This window comes from Anguilla rostrata, chromosome 5 (genome assembly GCF_018555375.3).
Source record: "Anguilla rostrata isolate EN2019 chromosome 5, ASM1855537v3, whole genome shotgun sequence".
Lineage (NCBI taxonomy): Eukaryota > Metazoa > Chordata > Actinopteri > Anguilliformes > Anguillidae > Anguilla > Anguilla rostrata.
The window spans coordinates 3785247-3807284 of NC_057937.1; the positions used below are offsets into that span (position 1 = coordinate 3785247).

Sequence of the window (22038 nt, forward strand, 5' to 3'; positions counted from 1 at the left end):
TTGCCTGTAGTTTTTTTTTTTTTTCCTTTAAAAATTGAGAACTGGGTGAAATCATCTTTAAGGACATCATAACATCCTAAACAATAAATGTCATCCTTTCTTTGTGCAGACTTTATACTCTGTTAAAAGTAAATGCAAGAGCACACACCCTGTCCTTAAACCAAATACTTCACTATCTTTTTTTTAATTAGAGGGAGTATTGTTCTATAGGCTACCCTGTCCATCATACAAATTCTAAACAAAATACATGAACAATTTTGAGCATTTTCAAATAGCATAGCCTTTACCCAAATGCACATCAATCTTCCCAGTCATCGGAAGCAATACAAACTGTACGAACTCATTTAAATGTTTCCACAATGAGCCTACATATCAAAAAAGGACATCAATTGTAACACCCTTTAACACCATAGCCATGTTAATGACTGCCGATCAGTGTCAAAAGGCCAGCCTTCACGTTTGTTTGCGGTTACGTCATTGCTCCTGGATGAGAAACCTCGTCCTTGCAGAGTCAGTAAAGTAAACTGCCTTTTGTATCTTTTACTTAAAGGTCAACATTTTCTTTCCACCGCCGTAAACAACTCTGCCCAACTATCTGCGATCAGATTGCGTTGCTGGCTCCGACCATCGTCATGCCTACACTGCGCATTGTGTTTAGCGTCTTAAGACTGCTAGTAGGCTACAGCCTACGATATACGCGTCGTAAAAAATAAATGTACAACACGATAGCTTCCTCGGAGTAACAGCAGGGGGAACAGAAGGGGATGGCTCAAAGACTGATAGCGGCCGGCTTTGAATTTTTTAGTATTGCCTGATAACTCCAAAGGTCTTAGGTGATGCAGTGAAGTGGAGTAGAATGATTAAGGGTCAAATTAGACATAATGATAATGGAAATGAAAAAATAAAAAATACGTAGTGAAAATATCAGCCAAGTATGTGGACATCTGACATCCAACATCTAATTCCAAAATTATGGGCATTATTATAAAGTTGGTCCACTGTTTGGTGATATAACAACCTCCACTCTTCTGGGAAGGCTTTATACTAGAAGTTGGAGCATTGTTGCAGGAATTTGCATCCATTCAGCGAGAAGAGTGAGATCGGGCACTGATTCGGCAATTAGGCCTGACTCGCATTTGGCTTTACAATTTATCCAGAAGGTGTTGGATGCGGCTGATGTCAGGGCTGTGTGGAAGCCAGTCTGGTTCTTCCGCACCATTCTCATCAAAACCATTTTTATATGGACCTTGCAGAGTGCAAATTACAGTGCTATCGAGTATAAGCCAAAGGTGTACAACGAGATCTGGTGTCAGTGCCAAACGTTGCTTCACCTTTTGTGTTCACTGCAGTACCTTATCGTTCAGTGCAAAGTGTTAACTAGTGATCGACAGCCTTTCCCAACGAACACTTGCCAGTAATGGAGAATATGTTTACACAGCAGAATTGTTTTCTAAAGCTCAGCCTGTCAGACCTTCCTTTAGTAAACAAAAGCGCCCAACGGAATTTGGGCTACACACGGGGGAAAAAACAGGCTGTGCCGAATGACAATTAATTTGCATTGCGCACAGCTGAGGCGCGGTTATCCACAATGCACTACTACAGCGAGAAAGAAAGGCACTTCTCTTGGCACAATTCCCGACTGCCTTGAAAGGCAGATTTGTTCGGTGAGCAAAGCCGCCACATCAGCACAGATAAGAGATTGCGTTAACGACGGGCACGGTTTAAAAGGCCAGCTGAGTGGTCCAGGGAGGGCAGTCCGCGATACGGCACAACGCGCGCACACACCGACAGCCATGACGTTCAACGGCACCTGGAAAGTGGACCGAAGCGAGAACTATGAGAAATTCATGGAGCAGATGGGTAAGGACAGGACTAGAGTGGCACGGGAGAGCAGCACCCCTGCAGCTGCCTTTTCAGAGAACAGATGTGATTTTGGAATGGCCCAAACATATGAAAACGCCAAGAGGATACTGCGCACTGCACTACTTGACACTGTTGCAAAAATGTTGCATATAGATGAGCCATCATATTTTAACTGAGAACAGAAAATGACTGTAACATGAAAATGGGAAGAAAGCGTGCGTACGGGGAAAAAATGTGTATGGCGACCACGTTGCGCACAGGTCGCCTTTGAGGGGCGCGCGGACGCGCGTGTCGGTCAGCCTCTCAGACTACTCTGTTCAACGACTCTCTTCAAACAGGCATCAATATGGTGAAGCGGAAACTGGCGGCTCACGACAACCTGAAGATTATCATCGAGCAGGACGGAGACAAGTTCCAGGTGAAGGAGAGCAGCGCGTTCCGGACGGTCGAAATCAACTTCACCCTGGGCGTCGACTTCGAATACAGTCTGGCGGACGGGACCGAACTCAAGGTGAGTGAGCGGTCTTCGCCCTTCGCTACGCTCTTCGCAAGCCAAGCGCATTGGCTCACTTTAGCATCGACGGAAGTTCTCCAGAAAATACACTGGTATTACTTGCTCTTGCCATTGTGCATCTCGCTCAGAAATCGACATGCAACTTCACGTCTGACAACTAAACTAAGGTGTGTGTGATGTGATTGTATGCATATAATGTAGCGTAAGACTCCAAGAATTGCTATACTGTAAAATGTCCAATGCTAACAGTATTAATTCGACTCTCAACAGGTAACATTTGGTCCCACATTCTGGGGGGCGGGGGGAGGGGGCGTGATATTATCTGTTCTGAATTTAATTAACACTATTACAGTTGAATTGATGCTGGACATTTTACTGTATTAGAAGAAGTTAGGAGCCAGGAACGGTAAATATTCTGTGTTCTTTATTCTGCAGAAGGGGAGTAAATTCACACAACACGATGTACATTCAAAATACCATAGACAGGCAGTCCCTCTGAGCATTTAACCTATATATTCATATTCCATCACCTGCGTTTAACTTGTCAGACTTTTCTATTTAATGCTCTTTTTTTTAATGCACGCAATTACATATGAAATTTTCCCTGGTCTGACTTGGTCTAAACTGTGTGCAAATGTGGTCAACACAGGGAACCTGGGCCCTGGAAGGTGAAACACTTAAAGGGAAGTTCACCCGGAAGGACAACGGCAAGGAACTGATTACCACCAGGATTGTTTCTGGTGATGAGATGATACAGGTGGGTCACAGGTCATCAGTGTCATGATATCATTTAATTGATAGCCTGATAGGTTTGCCCTGACAGAAACAAAACAGCGATTATTCAGATGTTGCTATTGCAGACCCCAAATGAAGATTTCCTAATATTGAATAAGACAATTTTTGATAAATCTGACTGTCTCTCTGACAGAAAAGGCAACTTCATCAAAAATCCTGACTGCTATACCATATAATTTCCAGTTTGAGTCAAAAAATATTATCAGTTCATATAAAGCATATACAAAGTGCAGACATTCACTTTAAGACATGGTAGACTGCAAGCTCTCCAGAAAAGCCACTCCAGAGCTAGTTTGTGTGTGAGACATGTCTTTTCTGCACTTCAGTCCTACAACTATGAGGGCGTCGATGCCAAGAGGATCTTCAAGCGGGGTTAGGAAACTCCCAGCGATCCACAAACACGGCAAAGATGACAAACGTCGAGAGATCTGAGATTACCTGAAACTCTGCAGCGCCCCTCGAGTCTGAAGATTCCGCTTCCTCCTTTCTGCACACCTGCGCGAATAAAGCGTCTGGTTGATGAGAATCGCCAACACTTCCTGTGCTCTGTCACCATCATGTGGGCCTGATGTTTACAGTTTAGCTCCCAGCTGCTGTTTTGCACAACTTTGGATATTTATTAAAAAAAAATAAAGCCACTTCCCTAGTGCCAGCGACTGTGCCTGTTTGTTTTGTATCGACTGAAATCAAGTCTGTTGTTTGCACCAAAAATGATCTTTGCATTTCTCCATATTTACAATACAGTGAGGTGAAATTCAAATGATGGCAATTCATTTGAAGATAACTTTTCACCGAGCATCCAACAAACATTTATTTTAATTTTTTTTTTGTTTGTTTGTTTTTGTTTTTTGCTTTGTGTGAAAGCATCTTCAAAATGACTACATTCTAATCTGTACATTTCAAAAGAGGCAACTATACAACTACATGGTATATATGTTATGGCATTTAGGGAGGGAAAATGACTAATTGGCTTCCCTTCTAAATTCCTCTTCTTTTAATTAATTCTGTGTGGACCAGTGGTAGCCAACCCTGCTCCTGGAGATCTACCTTCCCTGTAGGTTTTCATTCCAAGCCTTATTTGGCACACCTGATTCTACTAATTAGAGTTTCTATGAGATCTCTAGCTGTCGAACGAGTTGCACTTTGTTAGGGTTGGAGTGAAAACTGTGTATCTAAGGCGAAGTCATTTTCAAGTGGGTGTGGGATTATAGTTATGCAATGATATGTTGCAGTTACCCTTGTGGCCGCTAGATGGCATTGGTATAATACTGAGTAAGGAGCACAGTACTGGGACTGATCTACGTGATTTCCGATGCTCGGATAGCTCGCCCCCATTTGAAATAAATGACCAATGGAATTAGAAGAACCAGAAATTGAGGCGGAGCGTCCTAGTATTACAAAACTTGATTGGATTTCACAAACTGACCTTGAAGCAGGAAGTAATTATTTCTCAGTCATTTTGCTTCCAACATGGAACCAGAGAAGGAGGGAAAGGAGAAGAGAGGGGCTTTAGTAACTTTACCTAAACACTCGTACTGGTTTGACTTTTGGGTTTTTATCGTCTTTGACATCGCCTTTTTCGTCGTGATGTATTTTATAGTGCCCTAAGCATTGTTCCTGTTTCATACTGCCGTTCTAAACTTACAGTAAGTAACGAGATACAAACGTCTTCCGTATTCTTCCGAGTGCTTTCAGTAACGTTAGTGTGTACGTGACAACTCGCTTGTAGTCGTCTTGGTAACCATGGGAATGAACGAATATAAACGGAAATGTTCCATTTATTGTCAATTTTTTATATGTGTGTACTATTCTTTTCCCAAATAATAGCAAATCTGAGCTAGATGACTGCATGCGAGAGGAGGAGTCTGTCCTACGACGATCCATTGGGGGAACGCCTGGTTTGAAAAGTGAAGTTATGTTTGGAGCAGTTTGACAAAGTTACGGTAAGTAAACGATTTAACCACCGCCAAATATTTTTAAAATCAGTTTTTAGAAATTGTACTGGTATTGTGTCTGGACTGTCAAAACGAGTTACCTATCTAACACTGTTCTGTGTTCTCTTACAGACGTCCTCCCTGGAGTGCTTTAACCGATCATTCCCAGCTGACAACTGTGTACTGTTATTTTCAGTTAACGTTCTGCGTCTGATTTGTTAAATACCATGTGTGCCTACAATGCTAAATTACACCGTGCAATTACATTTGGTGTTTTGGGACGGAGAGTGGTCGCAAATGTAAAACTCTTAATTCATATTTAAGCGAACATGTATAGTGTATGACCAATAACTGCATTGTTTTTGCGCGTTTTAAATGGATCCGCAGTGTTAATTTCGTGTTTCAAGCCATGCGATGGGGTGAAATAAACTACTATTTTTTAAACTTGCCTTGCACTGGAATGTGCGACTTGTTTATAGCAAAACTGTTCTGCTGTCCATAAGAAATGGGTCCTCTCTGTCCCCCAACGCGCAACTGCAGGACATAGCTCGAGGGACCGATTGTTCAGTCGGGGGTGCGTTCAAACCCTGCGTCAATGTCTGCAAACATACCTACCTTGCTCATGAAGCATCATTGTAAGCGCTGGTAAGCGCTATAAAGCAGCCATTTCTTACTCCATTGCAGTGGAATGTGGTATCACGAACATTGCCACTAACATTGAGTCTTACTAGCCAGCAGGCTAACGGTGGGCGTAAAATAGAAATGGCTGCGCATTAGCCGGAGAAAGTGCCGCGAGGACGAGCTACAGTCATAATTAATTTAGTTAACTAGCATTTATTATATTAGTAACCAAAAGGGCTCGATTTGCTGTGCAGAGAGGAAACCAAAATCCAATTGGTGTTTGAATAATGAAGTTTATTAAACAAAATAAATTTATAAAAGTATCTCCAAAATATATACATATGTATTTTTTTAAATATTTTTCCCAGCAGACAAATCATGACATGTATTTTACACGAAAGGCACCACAGCAGTACCTGCTGAGCGTACAAATACAACAGTACCCATGCAACTGAAAACAGTGATGGAAAAAACAAGTCAAACTCCCCTTTTTTTCTTCTCCATGGTAGAAAATAATTTAAAGTGACGTGAGTTTGTGAAATGGCCAATGCAAACTTAATCTCTCACTGGATAGGGGTTCCTTTTCTGGAATTTAACACGTAATTGATGTCACGTGATTTTGATTGAATTGATTTCATATCGTTAAATTGGAAGACAAAATTTATTAGACTTTGGATTTCCCAATTGACTACCCGCAATTTATGCATTGTTTTGTCTTTAGCAGGAGTTGCTCCATGCATGCTTTTGACCATCCTTTCATTGTGGTACACACCTGCCAGGTGCTTTCACCTGATCCCCACTTTGATGTAGAACTTGATGTCCAAATTGTCCCAGCATTTGAGGTTTAGAAAACTGTTTTTTTTAACCCCAAGGAGTTGTTGGCCAACATGTATTTTTTGTAATATAACTTCATCACCCCAGTCTATTCCAGCACCATTTTAGCCATTTCTGTTGGGCGTGCATACAAAATAACAAATACACTTGAGTGTGTGCATAACATAACATGTTATCAATAATACCTGCTCAGTTGGTGATTCTGATTGGTAACAAAGTGCTGCTGACTTAACTGTTAGGTGGGTCTCGGCTGCATAAACTGAAAATAGACCAAAAGACAGTGAAACTTTAGCATGCATTAAAGGCAAAGAAGCAAGAAAGAACTGGACTGGACTGGAAAAAGATGAATGTTTTGCACTGTGCAGATGGGTAAAACTCAGTCCTGCAGCAAAAGGAATGGCAAACGGCTCAAAAGACAGTCGTCTTCAAGCCTGATTGTCTGGCTGAGAAGCTATTCCTTTCTGAAAGTTAGCAAGTGTCAGAAAACATGCTTGTTTAAAAACGTATTCTGGCTTTATGTAGTCTTTGCTGCATGGCAAACGTTGTCATGTCCCCCATCTGCAGTATAACACACAGTAAAGTGTGACGTGGATGAGGAAAAAATCATTTTTTTAGCTGCTTCAAAGACACATATTCTTCCCATGACACAGGTCTTGCTTATAGTCAAAAATGAAAGAAAAAAATAACCACTTGTCTACAATAACATATCAGGAATTCAATACATGCTACATCTATTAAATACTGGGTATGAAAGAAATTGCATTACTCATCTTTGAGTGGGAGAAAATCCCTGACTTTTTATGGTATGCAAAAATGTAACTTTTATTATCGGGAAAAAAGTTTGTCCATGAGTGTGTTAATGCTACAATGTGCGTGAGTAAACCTTCATATTTTATAAATTATTAGCTTTAAAAAAATCAAAGAGAAAGTGCAGTTTAAAGGGTCATTTTTACACTTATTTTACAGGTTAGCTCCAGGACCCATAGTCATTTCTTTACATTTTTTCCCAGACAAAAATAATAAAATAATGGCTTTTGTTTTATATTTGGCTCACTCCTGTGCAAAAACCATAAATGAAGCCTGCCCCCTGGTGGCTGAACCCGAAATGGAAGTTGGAAGTTGCTTCAGTCTCTAGGTAGTTAATAAATCTGCAAGTTGCCCTCATTTTAATGAGCTGAAGGATGGATCCTTTTCAAAGGAAAATCCACTTCTGTTATCCAACGAAATGCTTAATCTTACGCATTACACCTAGAAGGAGAAAAATTATACAAAATTCAGCCACGATATGGTACAGATATGTGTCATTCGTTTCCATTTAAAAATGCACTTGAATATATGGAATATAAATCAAATAAAGAATGAGGCATTTCAAGAAATAAAAATATTACATCTAATTAACCTGCAAAGATAGTCAAAAAACATATCATTACTTAAGAAAGAAGATGATAATTATTCATACTAATACATGGAATAAATAAGCGAGGCAAAATAAGCTAATTTAATACAGATCCTCAACGGCTACACGTCCATCTCTTAAAACTCACATGACCTACCGGACTGCACAGCGCATCACAAAAATCCATGTTCATCCAGACCTTTTGGGGTCACTGGATTCCATTTTGCAGTGGGTTTACTGGTTGAATAGCCTAAGAATGAACACACATAACATACACTACAATGAGAAAGACTAAAAGGGAACAAAAACCACTAAAACCTCATTCATAAGCTTTCTAAGTGAATAAGCGACTGTCCTGTGTCGGGGGTGCGGATGGTACCTGATTCGGGTCTGGGTTTCAGGTGCTCTGGCTCCGCGGGGGCGGCGTGGCTGGCGTCGCCGGGATCGCCCCGGTCCCCGCCCCGGGGCTCCAGCGCCACCCGCTGGTGGTGGTACTTGAGGCGGTAGGTGTCGGTCATGCAGTTGTCAACGGTGAAGTAGGTGGTGAGCGCCACCCCGTCCCCGGGGCCCGGCGGCTCGGGGCTGGGCCTGGGGCTGGGGAACCGGTCGCTGGATTCGCTGGCCGACGAGTCGCTCCTCCCGGGGGGGGCGGGGCCGGCCCTGCCGCCGGGGTCGGGCGACAGGGGGTGTCCCGCCGAGCAGTCCGACCGTCTGTGCGGGAGGGCGTAGGGGCGGGCGGCGTGGGACGGCGCGGATTTGGGGGACGGGCGGGGGCTGGTTTGGGACGGCTCCTGGAGGAGCCGCGGGCGGAAGCTCGAGCGGCTCTCTGCCGCGTGCCTGTGCGCATGTTTGGCGGGAGGCAGGGGCGAGGTCAGGCTGGGACAGAGCAGCGGCGGCGGCGGCGGCGGGGGTGGGGGCTCGTTCTGGGGGTGACGGTGCGGGGCGGGGGACTCGGGGGGAGCGGGGGACTCCAGCGGGGCGGTTTCGCTGTTGCTGGAGCGGTACGCGCTGTCCTCCTGCTCGGAGAAGGGGCCCGCCAGGTCGTCCGAGCTGTTCCACTCCGAGCTGCTGGTCTTTCCCTGGTGCTGCAGGGCGGGGCTACCCTGGTGCCGCAGGGTGGGGCTTCCAGTTCGGCAGCCCCTGTCACTCACCAGCGGCGGGGGCTCCCTGTCCGCTCCGTTCCTCCTGTCGGACCCCCCGTGGGGGTGCCTGAACCGCCTCCTGCCAAAGGAGGAGAGGCGGGATGCTCTGTTACCACGGAGATCACAGCCCATAATCCTCACACTTCACCTATGCTGCAGTCAAGTGTGAACAGACTGTGAACAGGTCAAATATCCCATATTAAACATTAATCAGTCCAGGCTATTTCAACATTGAAATGTTCATTAAAATTTAATGATTTATATTTTTTATTTTTACCTTATACTTGGGCTGGATTTGAGGAAATGGGCATCTTGAGTGCTGCCGTCCTTGCCTTTAATTTTAACTTGGTAATCTGCTGCAGGAGGAAAACAGAGAGGATTTTACAGCTTTGCTCTACACGGGGTGTCATACAGTATGTTATGGCACCAGACAGAATGCTGCTTATTCTGGATCTTAAGCCGTCAATCTGACTCTGATTAAAACATTTAAATAGAGAATTTACATTTACAGTTGGATCAGTTGGGTGATTAACTGCTGGATGTGCTCTTGTGTGAGATAAAAACATGAAAAATATCTGGACCCCCCACCCCACATTTAAGAAAATGGCACTTCTAAGATGGTAAACTACAAACCAGAAAAATATGGTGAAGGGCAGTGAGCTGCAAACCACACTGAGCAGAAATGAAAGGCTCTGCAGCTAATTCCAAGAATTAATTCTTCCTATGGAACCTGACACTACATCATATTAAATATACTTCTTATTTTAGTCTGTAATTCTTAGTGAGGAACACATTTCTTTATGTCTGGGCCAGCATTCAGTCCCTCAGAAAAGGACGAAATGTCCCCAGAGCGTAGCGTAGCACGTTAGCATAGGATCACTGGGCAGAGCCTTCTGAGCAGGTGAACACCTGATGTTCTGCCTGGTTTGTAAACCAGAGGTCACGCGATAACTGTTCCTTATGACACCCGCGTCATTGAGCTGTCAGCCTACGAGGTGGTAAGGAACCGTCTCCTCATTGGCCTGTCCTTCCGCAAGCTTCCGCCCCAAATACCTCAGTCACAGGCTCTGTGGCCATAAATCAGTCATGGGCTTAAACCCCATTTCACGCAACATAATCCCCTAATAAAACGTCAACTGATATTTGAGTCCTCTCGAAGGTATATGGATATGAAGTGTCCTGTCAACGTGCTTTTGCAGTGCATAATGATCCCATTGTGTGGCCGCTTGGGGACAGGCAAACTGCACATTTTGCACAGTTCATAACCTACGACGGTGGCATCTGGGCACGTTCGAGTAAATACTTTCCCTGGGGTCAGTAATTTGCGAAAAAGTGAAAAACCGAAAGGTAGTTGTCCCTCCCTGGTGCTAAATTCCACTGTGTTCCCGTCAGCAAACTCAACATTTCGATGAGCGTAAACAATCAAACCCCTCGTTCCTGTTCGGAAGACGAACGAGATCCGAGGACCCCCCGCTGGCAGATTTATGCCGTCGGTTGGACTGCGCGGGACGGAATTCGCATTCCGGACCAGGGATGTGCTTGCACAGTCAGCAAGCTGCGCTCGTAATGAAATTAAAAAAGCGAATCCGTGGGCGTGCTATATCACCCCCCCCCCCCCCCCTCCCCGATCGTGCCAGGAGAGCAGATCTCTCTAATGCACCGCATCACTTATTTGCTTGGCACATGCATTTATTGAATTAATGTTAAATGCCTCGCTCAGAGCACAACTTCAGTGGTCCGTCTGGGACTCCTGCCATACCTGTAAACCGCTTGGTCCGGAGCCCAGCTCTTTAACTACCACCCCATACCGCTGCTTAATATCGACCCTTTGCGGTTAGAGCGACCAAATGTTCGATGCGCTCATCTATTAAATCGCACAGGTGCAAGGCAAGCAAAAAAAAAGAATGCATTCGCAGGAAAACTAACTAAATGAGTAAAATTAGTTTACATATAAACAAATATTTACTCTGAGTGCTTCAGACCCATATGCTGGAAAGGAATCATATTTCTCTCTGACATTAATTTGACAACCACCGGTGAAAGCAGCCACAAACTGAAAAATACAACTATGTTTTGTGTGGGCTGTTAATTAAAATAGACTGCAGAAGATATTCAAAGAGCAAAAAGGCACAAGAAAATTGTATAAACAAAGAAGAGAAAAGAAGGAATCCGGCGAGCGTCCTGATTGGCCGGAGCCGTCACACCCGTGCCACAACTTCAGCTCACGAAGCTCAGCTTTGATTTGCCACGTGGCCTCGAGCACCACGCACTCATTAAAACGCCGCGACTGATAAGGGCAGCCCGCTTATTACTCTACTGCTCGCCCTATCTTTGACTGACCGCCTTAGGATTTTCATAATAGAGCCACAAAATATATTCTGTTTTCAGCTCAATGCTGTGTTTATCTGCAGAATCTCTGATAATAGAGAGCTTTTACATGAAAGGCTTTACAACTTGATAAACTGCGATAGATATGGTCTGCATATTTCTGTAATTTAAGAGGATCCCTAAACTGTCAAAAGTATTTATTGGCAACTAAATTAAAAATAACCTTTCACCAGCTTATGATGACACAAACATCATTTTGTGTGTGTGCATGTGTATTTGTGTACAGGAAAGTGGCAAAGAGCAAAAGTAATTCAGTCAGAAGACGACGGATTTCAGTCAGATTGTAAAAATAACACCACTGGCATAGAGAGCAACAGAGTCCAGGAGAAACTGAGCAAGAAAAGGATAAGAAAGAAAGACAGAGAGACTGGCAGAGAGAAAGAGAAGAATGAAAGGCAGAGGAGGTATAAGTTAAACAGAGAGACAGAGCTGTGCTTCATCACAACGTGAGAAGTACAGACATGTATGAGTTAGGGAAAAAAAGAGAAAGCAAACACAGATTTATTTTTAACCTGATTCTATTTAAATCGTTCATCTTTTCACGTTATATTTTTAAATCCCATGTCTTATGAGCTATAATTAAAAGATGGCAGAGAGGCAGACAGAGAGAGAGGGAGAGAAAGAGAGAGAGATTCCAGGGATGAGCCGGGAGGTGTGCCGCTGTACAGACGTGTGGAGGCAGCAGAGGATTGTGGGTCGGCAGGCGCTCGCTCTCTCCCGCGCGCCGGATTCCTCCGCTTTATAAATAGACGTGTTCTTTTCTTTTTTTTTTCTTTCCCGCTGACCCAGAGGTCCATGCAAGGATAAAAGCTGCAGGAGCTGGTTGGGGAGTTTTGGCTCGGGGTTCACGGTGCCCTAAATACGGTCCGGCCCGGCATTCCGAGCCGACGGGAAGCTAGGAGGCGCCGCGCCGCGTTGGCGCAAGAAGGCGGCCAACACGTTTCTCTCAAAACACCCAAAAAAAAAAAAACCCCCCCCCAAAAAACAATGTCTTGAGCACCGTGTAGATCTCCCGACAAGTGTCAGCAGGATATGTGGAGGAGGAGATCAGTGTCAATCAAACGAGGGAGGGCGGGAGCCTCCCCTACAGATCACGGCGCTGGAATTCAAAACCCTGACCTTTAACTGCCGTTTTTTTGAATTACGGCACGTGCCGGGCGCACGCTGATTTAGGGGTCGCCTGGGCCGAACGCCGTCCCGGGACGCTGGTCCAGCCGTAACCAAGCTGTCGCAACAGCAAGAAGCTCAAACACAGGCGATGGCATCTCCTCCGCTCGCTCTCCCTCTCCCTCTCCCTCTCCGTCCCGCTACGGAACAGGACCTTTCTTTTTTTTCTTTTTTCCTGGGGCCCGTAAATTTGTGCTGACAGACAAACCATGAATGGTTTGCACGTCTGCCTGGTTGCCGTGGAGACAAACTTGTATTTTGCTAATAGCTTAAATCTTAATCAGCAATCTCTTCCACACAGATCGTATAATATCACATGAAACCATCTATATTTCTAGGGCCGTACAAGTCCATTCGGAAGAGAAATCATATTGAGTCCTGAATGAGATCAACCACTTTAAAAAACATGTCAAAAATGGGGGGAGGAATGACCTTTTCACACGCTTAAACACATTTTTGTGTCTATATTCCCACAATAACGATGAGACTGTGTCAGTCCCCTAATGGAAAAAAAAAACAGTGAAAAGGGCTTCTGGGGGAAAATGAAAGCCATCTCTTTCGAACACAGCATGAACATGTCCAGTTGCACTCGGAATCACTCACCCTCAGTTCTCTGAGGAAAATGGCTTTGATTGCCCCCCCCCCCCCACCCCTGTCCCCCACCCCCTCCCTATTGTTTAGTACCATTTATCTCCTGCCGTTGCTTTTTAAAATGGCCTCAGCCTTTAATGGACACGAAGCGATAAGCTCCCGCTGATGAGGCGGGGGGGGGGGGTGGGGACGTGGCCTCCCGCCAAACTGACGTAATGGCAGGTCCGCCGGAGCGCGGCCATCCAGCAGGCGAACGGGAGATAATGACAGGTGTCAAATTTCTAAGGTCAAAGGTCAGCCGCTGCCACAAAAAAAAAAAACGCTGCAGAGCTGCAGCTTTAATGCAACGTGCTGCCAAAATGGAGAAAAAAAAATACATTTCACTCTGTAATCTGGCTATGTGTACTTACAGTGTGTCATTTATGATTTTTACTGTGGTTTTTTCTGAAGTTTTCCCAGTATTTTTCCAAGGAATGTTTTTTTGTTGTGTACTACAATATTTGCTGAAATTATCAATGCGTGAAAAAAACTAGCATGGCAATTTCAGGAAAGTGAAAACCTGACTGTACCAGCATAAAATCATGACAAATTACATCAGCTTTATTAGCAGAGTACTTCTACACAACACAAAAATACAAACCTCATCTATCTCTGATCTGTTTATCGATTTCCCAGCTCAGACCCGCAAACTGTGAGAAATAAACTGCAATAACACCGGGTTAAGCACGTCTTGTACTATCGACTGGCAAATTACAAAATCATGAGGCGTAAAGTGGAATTGTATATCCCTTCCATCACAGTTCCTGCTTACTGACAAGGTGTTAAAAGAGAAATGTGTGTGTGTATGTGTGTGTGTGTGTGTGTGCACGTGCGCGCATCAGCGAGCACATGTGCATGCAGGTTTGCCTATGTGTTTTGCGTGTGTGTTTGTGTGCCTACGTGATTATGTGTGTGTCTGTCTGTGTATGTTTATGTCTGTTTGTCTCTGTATCGTGGAATTCATTTCTGGGAATTTATGCTGGGTTTTAAACAGCAAATGCAGATTACACATCGGATGCTGTTTCTCTGAGGGAGACGGGGCCTGGCCAGTTTAATCATGCACTCTGTGACAGTTTGAGCCATAATGGCTCCTGTTTGCTCTCTGGCCTCTCTTTACCACTCTGTGACAGTTTGAGCCATAATGGCTTCTGTTTGCTCTCTGGCCTCTCTTTACCACTCGTTTCATGTAATCTGTCCCCGATCAGGCCACAGAGACGAGGCATTACGCCTACGTACACACCGCCACTTTAATCAGCTTTCTTATCTTTCTTCTCTTTTTTAGAAAAGAAAGCCTGTTTTCCCTTAAACATTCACAAGCAGCGCGAACAGGAGAACGATGATTAGCGAAGCGCTCGAGCAAAATCTGGGATACCTCACAGAGTATGCTGAACATCGTTTTTTTTGCTCTGATGTGTGTTCAGGGGTATATACTGAACGTTTTTTGTGCTCTGATGTGTGTTCAGGGGGTATATACTGAACGTTTTCTGAGCTCTGCCGTGTGCTCAGGGGGGTATATGCTGAACGTTTTCTGTGCTCAGCCATTAAGTGACGCCGATTTATTCGCGCTAAAGTCATTTTTGGACCCCCGCCAAAAAAACGGTGCAAGCGAAAAGAAATAGGAAATATCGACGCGCCGCACTAAGCAGTCCTGCGGTCTCACAGAGTCGGGCGGACTGATGTTAAATTACGTCTGCATGGCTAAATAAACAGACTGCTCATTAAACAGCGGCATATGGCCCGTGCTATAAGCGCGTCGCATTATCAACAGCCACGGGCACCGATGGGCAAAATGTCTGTGCTTAGGTACTTTTTCACTGGCGTATCATTAAAACTACACCCCGCTGGTCGCTGACTTAAGGAGGAATACTGATATTAATGAAGACCGCGCTTCTACATGCATACTTCTGAATCAATAAAAGAATAATAAATAAAAAAATCAATAAAAGAAGTCATATGAAACACATCATCTCCAGATGAATATTAGATTTCAAATGATGTCATAAAATGTGTTTCTAGGTCACATTTTTTTTTTAATGGCTAAAAAATAATAAATAATAATAATAATAAAAATCCTGTTGCTGTACTGGCTGGGACAGCATGATTCCTGAAGAATGAACCTGATCCCTGTGTCAGGCTCCTCCCACTGAGCCTCATACCTCATTAAACAGAGCAGCCTAGGCCAGCACAGACCAAACCACAGTAGCCCAAAAACCCAGGGAAAGTGCTTAGTGGGCCACCGGCTTATGCGTGCCTGGCATTTCCTTGCCTTTTCCTTAAAACCTCAAAACCGCCCAATGACGGATAACTATATCAGCCTATCGACAACACTTAATCCCTGAGTTTAACAGCAAGTCAATTAAAAACTGTTAAACAATGCATTGCTTCCCTTTGCCAAGGTTCGTTGTCTAGCGCCTGACTTAAAACACTTCCTGCTCCTGCCTTGGACCAATCAAAACATAACAGGAAGGGGTGGTGCTTTTTCCAGATATTACCATTCATAGCTATACCATGGCCCAATCTGGTTTTACTGATTAAGACCAGAGAGAGGTCACGTGTCATGATGCTGTTGTATTGATAGCAAATATGGTTACCAGTAGGAGCTTTATACTGCATTGTTGTGGATTATTTTTACACAAGGTAATGATCTAAGTTGCTATGATAATGATTCAATAATAGAACGATAGACCAATCACCAGGCCGGCCCATTCTCTCCAAACAGGTAAGAAACAACAACCAGGTACGGGACGTGCACCTCAGCCGAACCAGAAGACCCCAGGCTCTTACCGTAGGAGTACGCGGGGCGCGGGGGGTCCCCCCTGGAGTCCTCGCACCGGCCGCCGTGGCGGAGGGGGCTTCTGGAGAGAGAGAGAGAGAGAGAGAGAGAGAGAGAGAGGGTTGTCATGGTGAGGTCAGTGAGTGGCGGCTCGGAGCTCGGAGGCGGCCCGCTAGCACAGTAGCGGCTCAGCGCGAGCGTAGCGTAGCGTAGCACCGCTCCCACCCTTTTAAGAGATTACGCTCAGGCTAAACCCCGGGCACGTTTTCCCGTAGGACATGCAGAGCAGAGGGCTGCTGTGGGTGTCATCTGACACGGCACTTATCTGCAGATACATACGTATAATGTTCAATGTTCATTTTAGTGCTTCTAGATGCAGCATGAGCTACAGTCAGCTGCTTCATGTAGTTTTACACATAAGTGTGTGTGTGTGTGTGAGTGTGTGTGTGTGTGTTGTGTGATGCTGTGTGTGTATGTGTTGTGTGATGCTGTGTGTGTGTGGATGTGCAGTGTGACTGTATACCGGTCGTAATTACAGTAACGACAATAGGTAAATTGTATTCAGCACATTGTTTCCTTCTGCATAAATCATGAATAAATTGGGAATTTAAATTTTTTTTCTTAACAGAACTTGGTGTTGTTCGCTGTACAGAAAAGTTATTGCTGGCCGGCATCATCTCTCACAGGGGAAAGGTTATGTTTTTAGGGCTCGGGGCAAGGTCCAATTGTGAATTCACGTGCTTGGTCAACATCAAATTAACATTTTCTGATCAATGTTCTTCCTGTAATCTCAGAGAGTGACAGCTTCCTAATTTATATTTATGTGTGTAGCGCAGTGGTTACTAGAACATTGCAGGTTTTATTCTCGGCTGGTGCGCTCTATTCCCCCCCCCCCCCCCAGGCAAGGGGCTTTACCTAAATTACTTCAGTAAATATCGAAGTAGACACATTCATGAGGTGTAAAATGCTCCCTTTTAAAGTGTCCCTTGATAGCGGTTGTAAGAAATGCAAATATATATATACCAGCGGTTAAAGACGTACAAAGCATCATGAAGTGCATCTCTTTCAGCGCTCCTCCAGAACATTAACCAGGAAACGCCCGGGGAGGGACGCGTTTGGAAATTTACATTTAATTTCCATTTCCTGGAAAAAAAGAATGTTTTCCTGGATGTTTGGTTTCCCTGGAAACGCGCAGTTGTGGCAACTGTTGTGCCGGCACTGGCTTTGAGGGCACGATCGCATCTGACAGGGGAGGGGGCAGCTAAGCGTGGGTACATCCCCCCGCCCTTGAACGCCTCACTTCCTCCTTCCTCTCTCCCGCGAAACAAACTCGAACCCTGGCGGGTCCCGTAGCAGCACCGCCACCGCCGTGCCCGAACGCCGCAGCAGCAGCAGCCGGCGAACGCAGCGAGCAGGTGTGTGCCATGCGCGCACGGCCGCGACTCGTCTCGCTTCTATTCTTAGCGCACGATCCCCGATGTTTGCGAGCGGCTAAATTATTCATGGCCGCAGGTTGTGTTTAATATGTCAGAGCACAACAAGCCGCTACGCGCACTGCAGAGCGAGCCACCGGTCTGGAAAGCAGGATGACGTCCCCCGTGGTGCTTCACGGAGCAGAGCGACGTACAGAAATAGAGAGCGGTGCTCTTCATACGACGGACACAAATGCACAGCATAAAATCTTTAGCGTTAAAACATGCCTATTTTGTTCGGGCGCTCGACACGGATGCTATGCGTGTATCAGGACCAGAATAGCGTATTTTGAAAGCACGGATAATGTGTTGCGTACAAAATGGCTTTTTTTTTTCCGTAAGCTGACCATGGAAATTTGGACAACATTCAGAAAATGGGATTAGCAGAAAAAGTGAGCATTAAACTGTAAAATGAAAGAACAGCAATTTGCTGCGCACAGTAAAACAAGTGCTTTAATGCATCTCTTAAAGCTCAGACAAATACCAAAATACATTTATTACATAAGATGAACAGATCCCCTGTGGACACTAGTGTGTCTACACACACACACATACACACGCATACACACAAACATGCACACACACACACACACACACACACACCCTCAGTCCACTGGTCCAAATACAGACAGACAGACAGATGCAAATCATTTTGTTGGCTGAACAGATACAGATGCCACTGCACAACTTTCAAGAATAACTCCAAGACATTTCTACTCAAATGCAGTAAATAAAGGAACAGTATGAAATGTATTTAATAGAGTAATACAATTAAACACATTAAATAGGAATAGTATCAACCCTCTGAAGAGTATATTTATTTGGAATGTTCGTATTTCAAAATTCTAAGTCAGTGTTCTAGAACTCACAAAATGACTCCACTGCTTTCAGTTACCAGCAGTGATTGTGACATCAGCATTAAAATGTTCAGCTAAGAACATTCTAATCGCACATTTGTGATCTCACACATTTGTGATGTCACGCCTTAAACGTTTAAAGGTACTAGATAAAGGGCTGAGAGAGTAATCTCACCTCGGCTGCTGGGCCTCTGGTGAGGGCCTCAGCTCCTTAGCGGCGAAGTTCTCCACCACGGGCGAGTCCGGATTCGTAGACCCGTTGCTGAGCCTGTCACTGCTCTCGTACCCGGACTCCGTGCGCTGGATGGTCCAGTTGTCGCTGCGCAGTTTGAGCCCGGCCCCGCCCCCGGCCTTGCCCCGCCCGTCCCGGGTGTCGGACTCCAGGGAGCTGCGGCTCCCGCTCTCCAGCCGCTGCTCGTCCTCGTAGATGGTCATGAGGCTCTTCTGCTTGCGCTCGTCCCGGGCCCGGGCTCGCTCCCGCTCGCGCTGCGGCGCCCTCTCCTGGGCGGAGGACCGCAGGCGGCGCTCCAGCTCGCTCAGCACGCTGTCCACATTCAGCACCTCCCGCACGGGCTTCCAGGACCTGCTCCTCCCGCGGCTCCTCTCCCGCGCGTCCTGCCCCCCCGGGTCCCCCCCCGCGCCCGCCCCCGCCCCCGTCGGGGCCTCCTGCCTCCGCGTGCGGCTCGTCGGCGGGCTGGTCGGGAGGCGGGACTCGTGGGACGGGCGGCTCTGGTGGGACGTCCTGTCGGCCCAGTTCTGCCCCTTCCCCGGGCTGCCGTACCCCCTCGCGTCCGCGTGCTGCCGGAGCTCGGGGGGCGAGGCGGACCGGGCGTGCGTCTTCTCCGCGACGGTGTCTGAAAGAGAGGCCCAGACGCGTCCGTTAACGCAGACACCGCCGCTTCTCCGCATGACACAGACCGCGTCTACGCTCCGAGCCGCGGTCGCTCGCTATCCGCAGCGCGTCCATGCGCACGCGCTGGCACCGCCAGTCCAGAGGGCGCGCGCAAACAAGGCTAAAAATACCGCCGTGACGTCAAATAATAATAATCTTTGATAACTCTTCTCCGCGGATCGCGTTCCCCTCTCGCCTCTCGGACAGAGGCAGGGGCTCCCGACACGTGTGACTCATGCAGATGTTATGATCGCCGCGCTTGCGTTCGGCATCGGGCCTGTCCCGGGATGCTCCATCCAGGGCCCCGGCGACTCCAGTCGCCCACGTCAGCGGTAATCCTCTTTCGAAAAAAAAAAAAAAAAAAAAAAAAACCCTCGCTCCTAATCTTAGATTACGCAAGGTCGCACGGCAGCCGCCGGCTCCCCAGCCCTGTTCTGTTCCCGCCGTTCAGGCAGGGGGTCCGAACCGGCGGAAGAGGACCCAGTTTCTGCAGAGTACTGCCTACGAGAAAAGCTTCCTTCAAGAAAAGCTTCCCGAAAATGAAGCAATGTCCACAGAAAAAGGGGACGGCGCTGGTTGCTGTACTGTAAGGTTCTGACTGTAGCCTGGCAGCGATGAGACTGGAATACTGTCCCGCCTCTCACTCAGCGCAGGCGCCAAGCTTGGCTCGCGCCCGGTAGGCTGTGCCAGGCCAACTGTGCCCGGGCACGCGCCGTCCCGCGACCGCATCCGGGACGTGGCGGAGGGCACCGGGGGCCGCTCCTCGCCTCCGCGATGCGGCAGACCACGAACCCCGGGGACCGCGAACCCCGTGAACCCCGCGCGAATCCCGCTCGGTTCGTTGTGTGACGGGTCTGATGACGGCTCGATGTGTTTTAGCGGAGGAGACCCGGGGGAGTACAGCGCCTGCATTCTCCACCACTCCTCCCACCCCCATCCTAAACCCCCCCATCCCCCCCTCCCCCGCCCCCGCAGAACTCCACACTGGGACACCCTGCGGCAATGCAGGAATCTTTCAAGGACACCATGAATCACGCTAGGCACTTAAAAAAAAAAAATAAAAAAACACACACACACACACACTCTAACAGTAATGGAACGCCGGGGCCAGTGTTACTGTACAGGGAGCACAGGCTAAGCCTACAGTGCACAAAGGAAGGTCACACTGTGTCATCGCTGCGTCGCCACGGGTTACCGCATCTCCTGAACCCTGCGTGTGTTTTGTTCCCGGACTCTAAAGAATGCTCAGTGCCCGAAGGTCAGGGGCATGAGGTACAGTAGCAGTGGGTCTATTGGGACTCGCACAGTCGCCAGTTATGGATTAGATGATGTCATCGCCACATTTCACCGATTGATTACGGAGAGAGAGAGAGGCGGGCGAACGGTGGGCTAGCATGGCGGGCTAGCATAGCTGTGCTTAGCTGACTCGTAAACGGAAGGTTTGATGCTTTTACCCGGCCTCGCGCACGCGTACTGACATCATGACATCATACTGCACGCGTTTAAATGCGCGCGTCTCCGAACGTCAAGATGAGTCCACTTCTCAATCACCGAGACATCCTATCAATCTTCTGCTACCATCGAGATGGAATAAAAACAAGAAACCTGTGCAAAAGCCATGCATCAGGAAGCACTTTGTCACCAGCCTTCCCTCTTTCCAATTGAAAACCATCAATAAAAGAGAAAATAGCCAACAACACAGGAGGCTATCCCAGCAGCCCTGCCAATGGTCTTAAGCACTGCATTACAGACACACAGCTTCAGACACACGTCTGCAAAACATCCTGATTTAAACTTTTTCAGTTGGGAAAAACAGACTTGCCGCGGAGCAGCAACTATGCTGCGCTAGGAGACAGGATGACAGACTCAAAGAGGAGGACGAACCGCACGCTCGATCAGACCCCTGTGACCCCGCCCCCGCATGTCACAACAGTAATCTTCCTCTGACACACTTATCCCTAATCCCGGGTTACGTAAGGACCTGTGGCGTACCGCGGCGGGCCCGTCCCGCACGCGTCAGCACTTCAGAACGCATCGGAGTCAGCGCGGGGGGGACGCGCTCGCGGACGCAGCTGAGCGAGGCGTCGCTGGGAAAGGGTTCGAATCGGGGGTGTGGGTGGAGGTTGCGCTCCTACCTCGGGAGTGTCGGGAGTCTTGTCTCCGCTGCCCCCTCTCCGCCTCCTTCCTGGGGAGGTGGGGGGTACGGGCCTCCCCCACCCTCGGGGCGCACTCTTTGGAGCCCTCCCTGAGCTTGCCTTTAGGGTCACTGGGGCTAGCTTTCACTGAGGGAGGGGGGGAGAGAGAGAGAGGGTGGGGGAAGAGAGGGAGAGAGAGAGAGGGGGAGGGACAGACAGAGAGAGGGAGAGAGAGAGTGAGAGGGGGACAGAGAGAGAGAGAGGGGAGGGGGATAGAGAGAGAGAGAGAGGCGGGCAGAGAGAGAGAGGGGACAGAGAGAGAGAGAGAGAGGGAGGGGGGAAGAGGGAAGGGGGAGTGATAGAGAGAGAGAGAGAGAGAGAGAGAGGCAGGGAGAGAGAGTGAGAGAGAGAGACGGGGGGGAGAGAGAGTGAGCAAAATAACCCACCTTACAAAGAGGTTCTGTCTTTTGTTTTTGAAGCCTTAGGCAGAATATTGTTTTTATGAAGCATTAATTATTTAACATGGTGTTTATCTGCTGGGTTTTTAGGGAGACTAGCCAAACAGAAATCGTCTCAGGGTACACAGAGTAATGGTTTCCATGGCGATTTCCGGGTGTCCCGTGGG

General features: G+C 47.1%; 2 protein-coding genes across 2 annotated transcripts in view; one reads left to right on the top strand and one right to left on the bottom strand.

Moving 5' to 3' along the window:
* The first annotated feature begins 1664 nt into the window (after window positions 1-1664).
* LOC135254456 (fatty acid-binding protein, intestinal-like) lies at window positions 1665-5554 on the top strand. Its single transcript, XM_064334627.1, has 6 exons — window positions 1665-1860; window positions 2202-2374; window positions 3027-3134; window positions 3499-4818; window positions 5000-5115; window positions 5239-5554. Exons 1-4 carry the CDS (start codon window positions 1794-1796, stop codon window positions 3547-3549), a joined length of 399 nt encoding a protein of 132 aa, XP_064190697.1. The 5' UTR covers window positions 1665-1793; the 3' UTR covers window positions 3550-4818; window positions 5000-5115; window positions 5239-5554.
* Window positions 5555-6000: 446 nt separating this feature from the next.
* Window positions 6001-22038, bottom strand: part of usp53b (ubiquitin specific peptidase 53b) — a 38939-nt gene continuing 22901 nt past the window's right edge. Inside the window, exons 12-18 of the mRNA XM_064337899.1 lie at window positions 21414-21560; window positions 18562-19240; window positions 16069-16139; window positions 9377-9455; window positions 8337-9178; window positions 8115-8207; window positions 6001-7809 (exon numbers count right to left, since the gene is read on the bottom strand). Of these exons, the coding sequence (XP_064193969.1) occupies window positions 8131-8207; window positions 8337-9178; window positions 9377-9455; window positions 16069-16139; window positions 18562-19240; window positions 21414-21560 (1895 nt within the window). The 3' untranslated portion in view covers window positions 6001-7809; window positions 8115-8130. The remainder of the gene's footprint in view (window positions 7810-8114; window positions 8208-8336; window positions 9179-9376; window positions 9456-16068; window positions 16140-18561; window positions 19241-21413; window positions 21561-22038) is intronic.

What these genes read in the sequence shown, in the direction of transcription:
- LOC135254456 (XM_064334627.1), top strand. Translation starts at nt 1,794, where the DNA reads ATGACGTTCAACGGCACCTGGAAAGTGGACCGAAGCGAGAACTATGAG. An exon ending in CGGACGGGACCGAACTCAAG is followed by an intron (nt 2,375 to 3,026) that starts GTGAGTGAGCGG and finishes TGGTCAACACAG; the next exon opens with GGAACCTGGGCCCTGGAAGG. An exon ending in CTGGTGATGAGATGATACAG is followed by an intron (nt 3,135 to 3,498) that starts GTGGGTCACAGG and finishes TCTGCACTTCAG; the next exon opens with TCCTACAACTATGAGGGCGT.